Source organism: Eufriesea mexicana, unplaced genomic scaffold, assembly GCF_001483705.2.
Source record: "Eufriesea mexicana isolate 0111107269 unplaced genomic scaffold, ASM148370v2 scaffold762, whole genome shotgun sequence".
Lineage (NCBI taxonomy): Eukaryota > Metazoa > Arthropoda > Insecta > Hymenoptera > Apidae > Eufriesea > Eufriesea mexicana.
Genome location: NW_016908915.1, coordinates 139,056 through 157,201, shown reverse-complemented (window position 1 = coordinate 157,201; position 18,146 = coordinate 139,056). Strand labels below are relative to the sequence as shown.

The window sequence follows — 18,146 nt, the reverse complement described above, 5'->3', positions numbered from 1 at the left end:
TTTTTTTTTTTTCCGATTAGAGAATCTCGAGCCTAGATATAAGTTTCAGCGGGCATGGCGCTCGAAGAAAGAAGAAGAGGCTATTAGGTACCCGACAAACTGTCACAAGAAGGGTGCCTAGGAATGATTTCCCATCCAAAGAATGGGGAATCATTCTTGTTATTACTTTGTCACTATGCTCTTATTTAGTTGCATGTAGTAGTAGTAGTTTGTTTGCTGGCCGATGTACATCGGTCCATCATCCTGATTTGGGCAAATCGCGATTTTTGTGAATAGCGTTGCGAGTAATTAATCACGGTTTGAATTAGTGTTGCGAAGGAGACCAGATGTCGCGATTTTATTAGAGTTGCGGAGGAGACCAGGAATCGCGATGTTAATTAGAGTTGCGAATAAATGTTGATTTCGGTTTGAATTAGAGTTGCGAACAAATGTTGATTTCGGTTTGAATTAGAGTTGCGATGAAGTAATGATCGCGTTTGATTTAGTGTTGCGAATTGTAAGATCGCGATTGTTTTTGATACCCCTTTTTTATTATTGTTACTAATTTTTAATTATTGTTTCTTGTTAAATTTATAGTGTTGCGACTTTTACCAATCGGGATTTTTTAAAAGTAGCTTCTTGTACCTATAGAGATAGTAATTTTTATTAAATTCATTTCAAGAATTAGCGTTGCGTTTACCCTTATCGCGTTTTTTTTTTAATTACCCACCTTCATAGTTAGTGTTGCGTTGAAATATGATCGCGTTTTTTCAAGTAGTGTTGCGAATACATAATGCCCAAAATCCTTCCACTGGGACTGTGGAAGGATAGTCCTGTTCCTGAGGATCACCTGTTGCAGCTATGGAGCTGCACATGGGTGGCCACACAGCAGCCTGGATCATGGCTGCCCATACTTCTTCGCTATTAGTGTTGCGTATTTTTCCATATGAGTGCATAAATTAGTATTCATTAGTGTTGCGTAATTAATACATTTTATTATGATTATTTTCGGGAGTCATATGTTCTTTTATTTTTTTTTGTATCTTTTTTTTTGGAAATGGTAAATTAATTTTTATAGCAAATATTATGAAGCACTCTTCGCGTTTGATTTTGTACATTTTTATATTATCAATAGATTTAGTATATTAGCGTTGCGAAATTTGGAAAGATATTTCACTCACGGTTTGTTGCTCGGGTTTATATTGAGTGAAAATTTTTGTTTAGGTGGCCCTTCTGGCTACCATCGCGTTTTCTTTTTCAGCGTCCTCTATTACTGAAATGTTTGTTAATAAAAACACTGCTGTGTTTATATTTAATATATTTGTTTGTTTCCAATAACTTTTTTTTTCTATTTTTTAAATTTTCACCGTTGTATCTTCAATTTTTTGTTCGTAAATTTACGAATGTCCAAATTTACTTTGCATCAATCAAAATTCATTTGCGAAACTCGTTTATTTTTAATAGAAATCTTGCAAATAAAATTTTCCGTGTATGTAATTCGACTCTTCGTATAAATAATAATATTTTCTTTTTCTTTTTGTTTTGATATTCAGACGAATTGCTGTTTTCTTTTCTTTTTTTTTGGGGGGCACAAATAATCACAAATAAATTGTAGTAAAGTGTGATTATTTCAATTACAAGTTTTTGAAAAATTTTGTTTGAATATCATTAATGTTCTTGTTAAATACAACTTGTTTTCTTTCAGCTGCCAGTTCAAAAAAAATTTCTTTTTATCTATTAATCCAGTACTTAAGCTTGTTTCAGATTTATTAATTTTCAAAGTTTACGTATCGCTGTATTTGATAGCGTTTCAAATAATCAAACTTATGTAAGTATGTAAGTATGTCAGAGGTTCAGAAGTGGAATAATATACATGAAAGGAAATGGCTTAAAGGAAAGTGGCGTGTGAGCCTGATTTATTTATTTATAATCTTATCACATTAATTACTATAATTAATTATATCTTATATAATTTTACTAATTTTTCTGTAGTTTGATATGTTTCAGGAACCATTGAAACCTATGGGGATAATGCGAGGAGATTCAAATCCCATATAATTTCCACATCCCTTTCATTTTTCCTTTAACATTCAGATTTCTGTATAGGTAGGAGTAAAATAATATACATGAAAAGAAATGACTGAATGGAAAGTGGTGTGTGAGCCTGATTTATTTATTTATAATCTTATCACATTAATTACTATAATTAATTACATTTCGTATAACTTTATTAATTTTTCTGTAGTTTGGTATGTTTCAGGAACCATCGATACCTATGGGGATAATGCAAGGAGATTCAAATCCCATATAACTCTCACATCTCTTTTCCTTTCCTTTGAAGATTCAGATTTGGTATAAACAGGCTTCTAAATCAAATCTTTAATCCTTTATGTAGGTAGGGCGTATTTCTATGTTTATAATAGGTAGATCACATACGTACCCCTCTCTTCCCCCGCCCCCAACCCCTTCAGTCTTTATACACATATATTATGATGTATAAAAAATAATTCGAATTTTTATGTAGGTTAGATTTATAAAATTCGTTTCAGAAACTCTTATGGTTCACTGACAGAAGACAGTCACATGGCATTTTCTTGTTTCTTTGTTGCAATTGGATATTTATGTAGGGTGGTTTGATGTTTTTATCCTTCAGATATTAAGTCAGATTTTTGTTTAAGTAATATACTTGCAAGTTAGGATCTTAGTAATTAAGTAAGGAATTAATATGCACTGCAGTGCTAGGGGTATTTTAGTATTTAAGTGGTATAATATTTTAAGTTGGGTAGTATTAAGGTTGAGTAAAAGTAGTTATGCATGTTAGTAATCAAGTATTAATTGGTATTAAATTAGTAAAATAAATTTAATTCTTTGCGAGACATTTCATTTCTTCCTGGGTTTTTCTTTTTTAATTTTTTAATTATCAATTATTCTACATTTTCATGCCCAGAAACGTGTAAAGCCTTGTTGCATCAATGAAACGTTGTTTCTTTTTTGTTTAAACTTTCTAATTACCTATATCTTGGGCCAATGAAAATGTAAAATATTGATATAGAAATGAAATAACGTCTCGCATAGAGTTATACGCTTAGTTTGGGACTTAATTTACCTTTTATTTCTAGGTTTAGTTTAAGAAATTTATCTCTTATTTTCAGGTTTAGCTTTTCGCGTCGATTTTTCTTTTAAATCCTTTCTGCTGCATTTTTGCACAGCGATAAAAGATTGAACGTTTTGCAAACGTGCATCACAAAGGAAATTTATGCAATTGTTGATAAATTTTTACGCGAATGGAGGGAGGATGGGCCTTGGATAGGGTGGGTCTCCATTCGCAGCACCTCCACGTGGTGAGACCTGGGCAATCGGTATTATTTGACATATAATTCCTAATTGTATCACTATATTAGACATAACTAACAGCTATGATACAATTATGAATGATATAGCAAGTAATACGAGCTGATTGGCTGCGATTTTAACGGTGTAGATTTTTATCTGTTAAATTAGGGAGAAGAGATGGATCTTTCTGTAATTTATGTTTAGACTTTAGACATAATTTACATAGGTATATCGATTAGAATAGCGCTCATCGAAGTCTACATCTTGTTTCTAACAAAGGGTAACAAAGATAGTTCGCTGATTAGCCGACAGCCAGCTTCCCCGATCACTTCCAATGCACAGTATATTGTAAATTTCACTGTATGCGAAACATTTTTTAAATCTTGTGGCTTCACAATTCTCCTGTTCGTTCTGAACTAAGAGCAGAAATCGAAACAATGCAAATTCCTTATCTCCTTGATAGTTGCCTGAGTAGTTCGTCGCTTGCGTATGCAAGCATATTTAAGTCAAAATTTAATATCCAATTCCAAATTTTTGTTTATTCTGTCTTACTGTTATTAGTTGCATTCTTATTCTACCCCGAATCGGTGATACCGGGAGTGATTCTAAAATGGTAAAGAATCTCTAGTTTTTCTAAACTGCGTGATAGGGAAATTCAATGTAGGATAGGTTTATTCCGTAATTCATCTTTGTATATTATATAGTATAGTTACAAAAGTAAATCCACGAGCAGTATGAACTCTAAGGTATTAATCATACGTAGGATTGGAATGATTATGGCCTTGAAAGAGTGTCGGGAGTGTTTGAACTTAGAACAAAGGTGATCTTGCGCAAGAGAATCGAATGGATGTGTATGGCAGAGCCGAGTGCGATAAACGAGTGGAAGTTAATTTATGAGCGCGGTGTGCGTTTGAAGTACCTGCTCCAGCAAAGTTGCAGGGAAAGAAGCATGATTGGGAAGGAAAGCTTGAGTGTGAAAATAGGACAGAATGAATGATTTAAATAAGAGTGCAAGGACGCAGGCGAGTCAGAGTGTGTAAGAAGTCCAAGTCGGTCTAACAGTTCAGTCTAAGACAGTCCATCAGTCAGTCTAAGAATGTCCAAAGTCTAAGAGTTTTCAGTCAAAGACAGTATGTCAAAGTTTAAAATCAGTTTATAAGAGTCAGTTTAAGAAAGATCAGAAGAGCATCTCCCTTGTTTCATAGCCAGCAGCCGTCATCCTATTTATAAGCTTATTTTATTCTATTAACCCTTTGCACTCGAGAGGTGAGTTTCAGTCACCATTACATAAAATTTGGAAGATCGATATTAATTAGTATATCAAATTTAATGTAATCTAACAGTGTGCGAGGTATCGAAATTAAATAATTCTACAATTCTATTATTATACAATTCTTTATTTACTGCTCAAAAAAGTATCGTCAGTTTTTTAGTAGAGAATCTTTGAATTTCTACCTTTCTCTAGCCAAGAAATCGTCGAGTGCAAAGGGTTAAGAAGCCAACAATACTATCTTTAGTCAATCCACCTAAAATCCGATACTACATATATGTAAGTTTGTATCAATATATTATAGAATTTATCGAATTTTAGCTTATCTTAGGATAGGCGATGGCTATGGGGTATAGGGTCCCTTTAGTTAACATCAATTTTAGCCACTAATCGGTCTTCTAACTTCAAAAAGTTGTTTTAAACACTTATATGTTAAGCCTTTGCACTCGGCGATTCCTTCATCACAGAAAAATAACAATTCGAAGACTTTCTGCCACAAAGTCGAAGATATTTTTAAAACGGTAAATAAGCAATAGTATGCAAATTAAGACGTGGAATTATTTTACCTCGATATTTCACGCATCGTTGAGTAATTTTACATTTGATATATTAATTAACATCGATCTTTAGAATGTGATTAAATGGCGACTGAGGGGCGGCTCTCGAGTGCAAAGGCTTAAAAATGATCGTTACGATGAAGTAAATTAATTTAATTCAATTTAACCAATTTCAATTCGTTCTACTATTGAAATTCCCAATATCCAGCGGTGGTATTCGCAATATCGTTCGCGTGTGATGACATTAGGGAACCGATTGCACGGTACGGACTTGGAGTAGTCATATGTAAAATGATCGTAAATACGTCTTACGCGATCGTGGCGGTGGAAGCTGCGGGTAATGGACAGGAAGGTATCAAATTCTTGGGACATTCCTTTCGGAGACACTCGACGCATAATCTCGAGGGCTAGCAGCGGCGTGCGCTCGTGACTTCGTTGAAGGAGACATTAGGGTCCAGGGAACTTTTCTCATCGATCTTGCAGGCTGGCGAGGAAGAGAGAGAGAGTTTTTTTAAAGAGACGAGAGAAAAAGAGAGGCAGGGAAAGTTCCATGGCTCCGCAACTAGGGAAAAGAACGATGAGATTTTACTTATCTCTGGAGCAAAGGCGGCTGGAGATCTCTTTTCCCGCTGTCTGTAGCAAACGAAAGCGTTGCAACGACAACCCATCGGAATATCATTGGCGTATGTGTATACGTGATTTAATCACAACGAAACGGCTACATCCGGAACGTGACGCTGATGATACCTCGTGCAGCCCGTTAATCACGTAGCTTTACAAATTGCGATACTCGGTTTCGAGGTAGGAACTCCGTGTTTCGCATCTGTTTGCCAAACGTATCCCGCTTTTCAAGTTTCTTCTTTTATCGCGCATGTTAACGTCGCTACTTTTCCCTGTATCGTAGAAAAATCGTGCGTCTGCGTGCAGCAAGTTATCTGTTTATCTTCTTGGGGCAGATGATATTTTTTCATTTCTATATTTGGTCGCGATTATGGTTGTCTATTGCGATATTATTCGTTACATTATATATATTACATTATATTACATTACATATATATGTATATACAAAAAAAAAAACAAAATGGAACGAATAGTATAGCTACAAATAATCATAATATATATATGAAGGATTGACGTGATTGAAGAAGAAAGATTCACAATCAGTATGAAACAAGACAAAGTAAAAATAAGGGTACAAGGATGCGAGTAGGTCAGTTTTAACCCTTTCACTCCTGCAGATATTGTATGACGTCACGATACAATATGACTGCCAGACTGCAGATGATACAATGACCATGGATTTCAAAGCTGTTAGGGCTTAGAAAATTCTTTCTGAACTGAATTCTTATAATGCACGATATTATATTTTGATTAACCCTTTGCACTCGACGACTTTTTCGTTAAAGAAAAATAGTAATTCGAAGACTTTCTGTCATAGAGTCAAGGATATTTTTAAAATGGTAAATGAGAAATCATATGCAAATTAAGACGTGGAATTATTTTTCTTCGACATTCCACACATCGTTAGGTAATTTTAAATTTGATATGTTAATTAACGTCGATCTTTGGAATCTGATTAAATGGTGACTGAGAGTCACCTCTCGAGTGCAAAGGGTTAAGTTTTCATTAGATTTAAAGAAAAATAAAATTTGTTGAATTAATTCAGGACAGGACGCTTGCTACTCTCTTCGTAACTCAGGAGTGAAAAGGTTAAATCGGAAATCTTAAAGTAGAAGTCAGTCGGTCTAAAAGTTGTCAGTTGCGAGTCTTACAGATCAGTTTTAGAAATCGGTTGTAAGAGCGTGAGAGTAAAAGGTCGAGTGAGGTCGTGATCAATTGGGAGAAGCGTGGCATAGTTACTATTCTGTTATATTAATTCGTTATTTTATTAATAAAGCTTATTTTGTTCCATTAAATATTGCAATATTATTCTAGTCGATCCCTCCCAAATACGATCCTAAATGTATATATATATAGGTTTAACGTCACATCGACATCGAGGTCACTGACATAGTGAACTATTAATTATTATCAGTGTTTATATGGATCTGTAAAGTTGTTTGTCATTCCGGATAAACTTCAAGATAGTGAGACATTGCTCAAGAAGAATTTTAAAACAAAGTGATATAAATGATCCATCTTCGTAAGCCTTCCACGAATGACATCTTCTTTACGACATTGTACGATGTGGATGCAGTTTGAAGTATCATGAAAGCAAGGAATTAATCCCTTGTGAGGTGTGGAGCTATTTTAAGCCCATTATATCAATGTCAACATCACTTGCACTCATAGATGAGAATTTTCATCATGACATATGTTGTAATTAGGGGAAAAGATATTTCCAAGCTTCTAAAATATTTTTCTACATATGTCAGATAAAGATAGTGACATTCAATAGTTCCAATTCAATATTTCGATAATTCGGTTGTTTTAGGATGGCTCGAGTAAAAAATTGTTAGGAAGAAAGGCATGATTTGAATTTGGCGGTGATTTTAGCGTTAGTAATTATTATTAACCTTTTGCACTCGAGAGGTGACCCACAGTCACCATTTCATAAAATTTGGAAGATCGATATTAATTAATATATCAAATTTAATGTAATGTAACAGTGTGCAGGGTATCGAAATCAAATAATTCTACAATTCTATTATTATACCATTCTTTATTTACTGCTCGAAAAAGTATCGTCACCTTTTTAATAGAAAATCTTTGATTTTCTACTCTTCTCTAGCCAAAAAATCGTCGAGTGCAAAGGGTTAATATAATTATATTAATAATAGTAACTTATTATATAGGTTAATGTTAGGAGGGTCTAAATTAGTAAACTATTATATAAAAAAGACCATTTGTATTATTCAAATTTATCTTTTTCTCTTTTACAAAAATAGAAGTTCAGCTGATAAGGAAACTTATCAGGGATAAGATTAGTATAAAAGTGGCCTGTAATCTCTAGCTCGGTTTTTCTATTGTTACATTAAGCATTGTCGGAAAGTTTTCTTGTTTATGGGGAATACCAGCCTGACAGGGTAAGTTTGACGGATAACTTTATCCTGAAAAGGGTACCCTCCAAAATATTCTTTCACCGTCCCCCTTTCATTCTGTAACTTAGCATATGCTCTTCTCTGCAAACTTTCAATGTATCCACTTCGATTTATGTATGTAGGTTAAATATACAGTCCAATACCTCCATAGATTAAAAAATTATTCAAATAGACCGTATAGTTCATTCGCATTACATATTTATAACATCTTTACGTTTTCTACATTACTCGTGTTTCTTGCTCTAATAATAATAATAAAAATGATAATATCAATTATCATTATTATTACTACATTACTCAAGTTTTATTCGCGTGAATTTTAACCAAAGTACGCTGCTTTGAATTAATAGGGACGAGGTAAATAGAGACGAATGTAGTCGATTTGAATCGATTGATTGCGAAATGAGACGAATGACACGAGTTCTTTGGATCAATAAAAATGAAACGATATATTATCACATTGACTACTATATTAGTCATCGGAGCTTGTCTTCTGACAATCAGTGGGGCCATACAGGCCATGCAGTGACCGGACTATCGCATTTGATTAGATAGCAAAAATAAAGCGAATATCTTCGAGTAAAACATTTTTGGACAACACAGACACCTGGGCAGTATCGCGAAATAAAAATAATTCTATTCAAAGATGAAAGAAAAATTTTAACGAAACACCATACACTACATGATACACTACACGATATACTAAGCAATATGCCACGTGATACGCCACGAATTAAATAGTAGAGTATAGCGCAATGAAAATTCAACGAAGTTTCAGTCAACGTGTTAAGGATGGAAAATATCGCACAGGACTTTGAAGGTGTACAAAGAGTAGTACCTGAAACGATTCGTATATTAACACATTGACTACTATATTAGTCATCGGAGCTTGTCTTCTGACAATCAGTGGGGCCATACAGGCCATGCAGTGACCGGACTATCGCATTTGATTAGATAGCAAAAATAAAGCGAATATCTTCGAGTAAAACATTTTTGGACAACACAGACACCTGGGCAGTATCGCGAAATAAAAATAATTCTATTCAAAGATGAAAGAAAAATTTTAACGAAACACCATACACTACATGATACACTACACGATATACTAAGCAATATGCCACGTGATACGCCACGAATTAAATAGTAGAGTATAGCGCAATGAAAATTCAACGAAGTTTCAGTCAACGTGTTAAGGATGGAAAATATCGCACAGGACTTTGAAGGTGTACAAAGAGTAGTACCTGAAACGATTCGTATATTAACACATTGACTACTATATTAGTCATCGGAGCTTGTCTTCTGACAATCAGTGGGGCCATACAGGCCATGCAGTGACCGGACTATCGCATTTGATTAGATAACAAAACTAAAGCGAATATCGTTGAGTAAAACATTTTTGGACAACACAGACACCTGGGCAGTATCGCGAAATAAAAATAATCCTATTCAAAGATGAAAGAAAAATTTTAACGAAACACCATACACTACATGATACACTACACTATATACTATGCAATATGCCACGTGATACGCCACGAATTAAATAGTAGAGTATAGCGCAATGAAAATTCAACGAAGTTTCAGTCAACGTGTTAAGGATGGAAAATATCGCACAGGACTTTGAAGGTGTACAAAGAGTAGTACTCACCTGACTGCAATGCACGGTGGAAAGAACAGCGGCGGAGACCAGCGCGCTAGAACTCGAGAGCCCTGAATTAGAAGGAATGTTACCCCAAACTGCAGCAAAGATTCCCGGAGGGACGCATTCCTTAGGGATCACTTCGAGAGCTCCTTTCACGCCGCAGAGAAAATATTTGTACCAGTCTGGACCACCACCGGTGATCTCCACGCAAACACTGCACAGAAAACGTCAAATTTATTTCCCTCTTTCGGACCCATAGCTTCATCTCTTCTCAATCTACGTATTTTTCTTCCCTTCGTTCGAGAGACAATAGATAACGGGAGATCGTGGGTATGAAAAAGTATGACAATTGACTAATCTTTTTAATAATCATGGATTGATAATGAAGGAGATTGACAAAGGAAACGCGGAAAATTACAAATAGGACGTGCCTTTGACATATGTGTGTGCTGATGATTATGAAAATAGCCTCAAGTCTATTTCGTTTAGAGGTATTTAAATTTTAACTCGACTCCACGCGACTAAATTAGCGATAAATTCGTTTCCAAGTTTTTCAATATTTACTCGAAGCATTTTCACAATTACTAACACTTATTTGTATTCTGGTAATGTTTCACGATAGCCATTTTGATATTAGCTTTATTCTTGATCCCCTAGTCGCCTGTAAAATACGAATTTGTTCTGCACTTTCCTCACTGCTGCTGCATATTCCAGCACAGAATTGATGTGCTTTTCATTTCGGGGATTAGATCCAGTGACAACGTTCGTAAATTCTTCAGTAGATATATTCGTCGTAGAAAAAGTGGATGAAGTTACAAAGAGTAACAAAATATTCAGGTGCAAAGACGGGGAAATTACATTCGTCGTTTGCTAGCATTATCTTCCTTCTATCTACATTATGGCTATGTCAATTTTTCAGGTTTCACTGGGGAAACCAGGGTTATTATATGCGAACTCCACCATGGCAGCTAACGCGAGGGAATTAATCAAAGGCTGCAACAAGTCATCTAGCTCCTTTATTTTTCGAAATCTTATTAAATTCGAATTTAACGTCGTTAAGATGAAACACGTTGCGACGAAGATTAATCTCGCTGTTAGGCTAAGGGTAGAGATAATCTTCTTAAATTGCCTCTCTGGTTAATTTGTCTTCTTTGTGCTCTTTGGTTAGTACAAAAATCACAATTTTATACTAATCCAGCTACGGTAGAACGTCTATTATCCGAATTAATTATGACACATACCTGTTCTGATAACAATTTCTTTGAATAATCGGTGTGAAAGAAATTTTGAATTATGTCATACGTCAACAAAAAATTTGAAAATTTACAGCTATAAATCTAATGAGAAAAGTAGAGGATAAAAGACAAATTAAGATATAAATTAAATATTAAATTTATACGGCTTTTATTTTTTCTCGATATTTTATCCATTTCAATGTAATACAGGCTTCCTGTATTCGGTTAATCAGGCATTTGTATAATCAAAATTTGCATAATCAACGTTCCATTATATATTGGAAAACGAATTGCAATCATCTTTAAATCGTGTCTCATTGTTAATTATTTTCTCTTAATTTATCATCGCCGATCGTAATGATCGCGTTTTTTAAATAATTCAAGGGGTTCTCGAAAAGTACAGGCCCATCGTTTAAAAGCGTAAATACATCGTTGATGAATCATGAAAATCATGAAAATAGTCGTGTCTTCAAACGCAATACACAGAATCAGCTGCATACAAGTAACAATTCTTACGTAATAAATGACAGATCCGGCAGCTGTTGTTATCGTCACTTTCCGGAATTCGTTATTTTCCTCAAATATTTTCCCTTCGATGTTTACAAGCGCAAAAGCATTCCTATGCCGTTCGCAGCCATTTGGAAATTAAAATACTTTCCCTAGAAATCGATCGATGGTGCGGAAACTGGGAAGCGTTTCAACAGCTTCTGCTTTTCTATCGTTTTCATGCTATTTCCTCGATAAATTTTTAAAATGCGCTTTAAATTTTTAAAACATCGCTTTAAATATTATTTTAACGTCGAAGAACATACCTCTATATACGGAGGGGATAAAAATATTTTCACATACGTACACATATGTGAAACTCCATGGAAACTTATCCTATGGAGGTACGATAGTAGTTGAAGTTTATACAAAATTTATAAATCATCAAATTTATTGTTAATAACAAATTAAAATTGTTAATAACAAATTGCTCGAAGAATAAATTTATAATAAAAAGGAGCTCAACAAATTCGCGATTATTACAGAAGAAAAGTAATTATTAACGAAATCGGCAACGATCGTGATTTTCCGATGATTTTTGGCCGATCCTCGGGTATATAAAGATCGCGCGAACCGAGCACAATCTCATTTGTCGTTTCGAGTTCGGAGTGATTAGATCTAAATTTCCGTCCCGCGAGGGTGATTCGTGTAGGTAGGGTGTGGTCGATGGTCATTGGCTAGACCCTTTGGGCTAGCCGATAATCATTGTCCATTTCACCCACACTCTGACCATCATAAAATTTAATAATAATTTTTTAATTAATTATTGTAATTTAAAAAAAAAATACTTTTTTTCTTTCATACAGGATTCAATTTTTTTTTACTGTCTCGTTGTTGTTTTTTTCTTTTTTTCTTCTGAATTTGTTTTTCTCTCTTATCGTTAGTTAATTCTTTCATTTGCTAGATTCTTATCTTGCTTTGTTTGATTGATTGTTTTATTTCAGTGTTTATTGCGACTTTCATTTCTTCTTTGTTATTTCACATTTCGTTCCTAATTATTTTTTAATTCGTTTTGCATTTATTTCTGTATTCTAGGTATTTCAAGTATCATCGTATCGTCCTATAACGAAACGATACCAAACAAAGAGCTAAGATATTTTCAATCTATCGAAAATTGTCAAAGTTCCTTTTGAATTTTGAAAATATGGAATAGGTAGTATTCATTGTGGTAATATTCAAACTAGAAGGAATTAAGTTACGTTAATCGCGAAAGTGTAACGAGTGGACTACGTATACTCGTGCAAATACATATTTTGATATCCACACGCGCCTTAGGTATTTCTATATTATATTTCTAAGAATAGAGGATTGATAATTTCGTTGAAAATTATAACAATGCGATTCCAAAAATTATCCCTTCTTCTATCATACCTGTCCATCGAAGAAAACGAATTAAACTCGCGAAATTTCATTCCAGTCCAATATTACCTCACCATCCGTGCCACTTCTTGCTCTCTAATCTCTTGTCGTTCGTCCCAGTGACGCTTTGATGATTCATAGAATCTATCCGAGCCGTACCCCGTTGAATAATTCCGAGGATCGACTGACGATTAGCGAGATGCTGCTCGAGCATGACTAACGATCGCGATTATCCGGCAACTTCTTCGGGAACGACGGCCATTTTCAATCATCCGCTGCTAAACGCGATACAGCTAATGAAATTACGTGGCCGGCTTTATCGTGCCACCTTTCATTTTATCGCGACCTCTTTAATCCGACGTGCCACGTTCAGAGGCGTCCTTTCCGGCAAATTAGTTCCACGTCTGCCCGGATGCCATTTATTTTTGTCCTCGCGAGAAAATGTACCGCGAGAATTTCTTACGGTGAAATTGCATTCCGATGCTGCGTACGGAATTTTGTATTACATCGTGGCCAGTTTCCATCCGGCGACTTGTGTCCAAAGCAATGGCGGAATGAGCGCAATCATGAACGTGAACTGCAATCAAGATCTCGACTCCGAGATCGAATCTCGGCTTCGGAATAATCCTAAATTCGTGCTTCTAATTCCTTGCCGATTATGTGAAACTTGCCACCAGGTAATACGGTGATTTTTCTTGCAGTTAGATTATTGGTAAAAATATTTTCCAAAGTTAATATATCGCGGGATAAACAAAGTTAGTAAAATTTATAAAACTTCGTTACGTTGGGTAACAAAATAATTGGTTAGGTGGCATTATTCGCATTTTCTAGACTATTCGGGATCAGTAATAAGAGAGTTGATATTTTTATTTAGGGACAGTCGAAGATCGAAGTATATAAATTAGGAAGTTAAAGGTTAAAGTTGAAGATTATAATTTTGTATATCTTCTGAAAAGTATTGGGTGCTTCGGTATGTCGTATTTTTTCGCGTCGCGTTAAGTGGCAAGTCTCAGGAGAGTGTATTAAGTTTGACTTCGGTAATTGAACTTCGCGATATTTCTCCCCTGTGGTTCCAAGTGTATACAAATTGCATTTCAGATTGCTACCTCGCATTATACTGGATTCCTCACTTGTGACAAAAATGTGGCGGACGAGAAACTCGAGAGACTCGTGTCATTTATCACAACGTTTGGCAATTTTTACAAGCGTGGGAATTTCATCACTCACCTAACATTTGCCAAACTACACTCGAAACTCTGATATTTCGGTTCGACGTTGGTGAGATGAAGGCCTGGAGTGTCCTTGGAGGGCAGTACAGCAACAAGTATATCTTGTTCAATGGCCATAGGGCAAACAGCGTACCCGCAATAGTCGATGTGCTCGCCAATTAGATTAATTCTGCGGACAGAATCAGAATAATTGCAATTACTCAAAGAGCTCGAGAATTGAACTCACGAAACGAAATACAAAAACATTTTGTATCGTCGTCAATCATAGCATAATTTAAAATTTAGATTAAAAATTTTCTTTAATTAAAAATTTACCTTCCCGGAACTCTGACGAAGAACGAAGGTTTCAGATTGTACGTTGATTCAAAGTAATCGGATAAAATATTCAGTCTTTTCAACAGCTTCTCATCCGGTTGCAAGATGGGAACACGTGCTTCCGGTTCCACGTTGTATCTTCCACTTGCATCGTGTGACATGCTTAAAAAAATTCATAAAAAGCTAAGTAAGTTATGTAAATCGATGCGTAGTTTTTAATCAGAAAAAAGCGTTTTGTTCTCGTGGAACGCGCAATTTTGAGAAGTTTGAGAGTGTTAGTTTTGTGACCGCTTTAAGACAATTTTCGGTAATTATTTAGAAAGCAAACGGTAGTTTCGACTTCTTTGATTTTTTAATATGTGGTAGAAATCAACATTTTGAACAACTTTTTCCTTTACATGTGATCGCCATTTTGTCTTAGTTTTCGAGATATTTGCCAAAAACTATTGCTACTGCTACATCGCGTTCGGTTTATACGCATGCGCGTGACAGCGTACGTGTGAGCTTAACAGTTATCTACCGTTTGTATAAACATATCGCCGTGGATAAAATAGGCAAACAGAACGGGTGAACTTGAAAAGTAAAGTTAGTAGATTACGTTAATTTTGAATTGCAATTTACGTGGTTTACCGCTGCCTGGCAGTTTTAAATAATTAAGTTTTGCAAAAGTTAAAATCTAACCCATTTAAATGATTTTGAATTTCGCCTTTGCGTGGGCGTATTGTTATAGTCTAATCGAAACTAATATAGGTTAGATCAGGTTCAATTAATATCCTGTAACGCATGTCATAATTCAAAATTAACGAAATCAGCGGATTACGTTAGTTATTAAATTGTAAATTTACTTTATCGTGTTATTTATCATTTATTATCTATCTCTAGTTATCGCAAATGATAAAAAGATTTTGCGAAAAATCACGATAATTGAATGCTCATAGTAGTTTCTGTTTATCCTACGAGTGGCGGCACTATACGGAGCGATACTCAAACACGTATTGTTAGGCATAAATATTTGAAATTATAAGAATAATATAAAAGCGTTATCGCATACTGGCTAGAAAATTTTCATTTCGATAATGTTAGGGAAAAATTGACGAGGCTGTGTATGTATTATATATTTATAAACACATTGATATGATGTATATATTTATTATACCGCCACGTCAGTTTTTCGTGTAAAGGTGGAAATGAAATGATATAATGTGTTATGATAACATTTTCAATAAAAGTAGCAAAATGAATTGAAATATTAATATGAACATACCTGTTACGGTATCCGCAAGTTTTCGTTTTCAAAATGACGATGTCACTGATATGTCACGTTATCGCACTTGTTTAACTATATTATCAAGTTGTGTATTTATCGTGAGGACGCGGGGTTAACTAATCTTCTCGGTCGAAAAGAGTACGTAGGAGTCTTATAGAGTGCACCGACTCTAATATATACTAACCGTGCTGAAAGTAAATATGGCAACGATGTAAAAGTCCAGCATCAATGTATTTAACCCAACCTTCGGTCTTCCAGTCTTTGAGTTTCCTATCTGTTTTTAAAATGTTTATATCAACGTTATAATTTCCAGCTTTTCGAAGCATATGAGAAATGAACAAGTGTTATAATACAGATTAGTTTTATATATTTATATTCAGGATATTAAATTATTATCGTAAGGAGTTGGTAGAAGTGTACGCGACGATCGGAATAAGGAATTATAAGGTTGGCTGCATGAGGAATGGTTATGTATGCATATATGTATGTATATCGCTTTATTAACTTAAACGCTTTAATTTCAACGTTCTTGTTTTCTTGAGAGCACCGTGAATATGATACATGAAAACACCAAACTATTCCGAGAGTTCGCAAAATGTATACCACATTTACAAATACATGTTAGTAAATTTTTATATTTATTCTACTCACCATACCTATAATATTTTTTCTCCTCTTTATCTAAGATAAAAAGAAAGTCTTCTTTTTATATATGATCTATTAAGGTTTAGTGATTTTCTGAATTAAGAAAACTATCCCACTTATACTTGTGCTCGTCAGAGGGGACATTTTTATAGGTTTACACGATACTTTATTGAATTCAAATTCTATACATTATACTAGGTACGCTTTAGTAGGAGTCCTCAAGCGTTGGTTTTTGGTAAAATCTTTGTAAGAAAGATACAGTAGTCGGTGTTGCTGTGCTTTATTCTACGATGTTATGATTGGCTGTGCTACGAGTAATTTACATAGCTTGAATTCTGTGACGTATAATTCGAATCTGACCTTTAAGTTTAGTCAATAATATATTTAGTAAATTGTTCGCTGAATTAGTGAGAACAATTTATATAAAAGAGAAAAAATATAATGCAAATAAAAATTGGATACTTTATTTGCAATTATATTCCATTCTCTTCCATTCCATACTTTTTCTGTAATTTTCTAATTACTTTTGATATTAATACCATGTATCGGTAACGTTACGGTCTTCTATTACGTTGAGTCGATAATTTAGGAAGCTACTCTTCGCAGCAGTAGATAAAACAGTACATGGTAATATTTGCGTTACAGATTTTGTACTTCGCTCGTGATGCTTTATTAGAATTCGTTGCAGTTACTACCGTATGATACAATTAGTTTTGATACCATGTCGGTAATGAGTTGTGAGTGTCGTGGAAATAGTACAGAGGTTCTAGAGTCCATAGAAACTCGATCGAAAAAATACACGCAATGGGAAAATTACCAATACAAGGTAATAAAAATTGTTCCCTTATTCCCATTTGAAGTTTCGCCAATCCTTTTATAGATGTCGGTATTCTCTTTCCAAAATTTTACGTCATATGTCGCTCGTTATTATATTTAAATTTTATTTTCATACTTTTTTACAGACACGTCTTTGTAATTCTGTAGGTAGCAATAAATAATCATTTGTTCCAAGTTTCTCGCTGTACTTGATAACCCTTGCATAAATTTTAGTATTATTCCATTTCAACTCCAGTACAAAATTTTTCTCGTTCTGTACGTTCAGTTGTTCCCTCCCGAAATTTTACGTCATCGTTTTTCCATTTCACGGGCTTTTTCCAACGTTCACCCCACACACGCATATACAGAGAAATGGAAGCAGGAACAAACGTCAGTTTAATTCGTATTACTTTCCTCATAAATCCGTCGGGATTCGCGAGCATGGAAGGGATAGGGGAGCAGAGTCCACGGGGGTAAACGATATAGTGTCGCATATACCGCGGAAGGTCTATGTATATACGTCTATATACACGGTTAGCTTCGTTCCACGGCCTGGCAGGAGGGGCGGAGGTAGAGGTAGAAACGACGAGGAGAGGTCTCTTTTCTTTCTCCGGTCCGTTTCATCCTCTGCCCCTTTTCCTCGGTTCTCCTTGAGCCGTGGCTGTACCGATTCCAGACAGTTTTTGCTGAAACATCGCGCCGTTGATCCGGCATTTTCCAGGCCGCTTGGTTTATCGCTCGGCCTGATCCCTCTGTTCGTACCGCGGTGTTACAAGCCCCTGCAATCGATGTTTTCATCCCATCTTCCTTACTCGACTCCGTCTCTGCCCTTGCCCTCTTCCTTCTCCCACCTCCTACCGCCTCCGCCCGTTTTCCTAGCGATTCCACGCTCTCTCCTCTCTCCGTATTTCT

The 18,146-nt window shown here is 35.2% G+C and overlaps 1 protein-coding gene across 2 annotated transcripts in view; it reads right to left on the bottom strand.

Annotated features, from left to right (window-relative positions):
- The window catches only part of Galk (N-acetylgalactosamine kinase), a 30,988-nt gene extending 15,096 nt beyond the window's left edge, over positions 1-15,892 (bottom strand). The window contains exons 1-4 of one of the 2 annotated variants that reach the window (XM_017898919.1): positions 15,771-15,892; positions 14,507-14,668; positions 14,190-14,360; positions 9,829-10,036 (exon numbers count right to left, since the gene is read on the bottom strand). In XM_017898919.1, the coding sequence (XP_017754408.1) occupies positions 9,829-10,036; positions 14,190-14,360; positions 14,507-14,667 (540 nt within the window). In that variant the 5' untranslated portion in view covers position 14,668; positions 15,771-15,892. Of the gene's footprint in view, positions 1-9,828; positions 10,037-14,189; positions 14,361-14,506; positions 14,669-15,770 lie in introns of those variants that run through there. The other variant, XM_017898920.1, reaches the window with a different exon arrangement.
- Between the last annotated feature and the right edge of the window lie 2,254 nt (positions 15,893-18,146).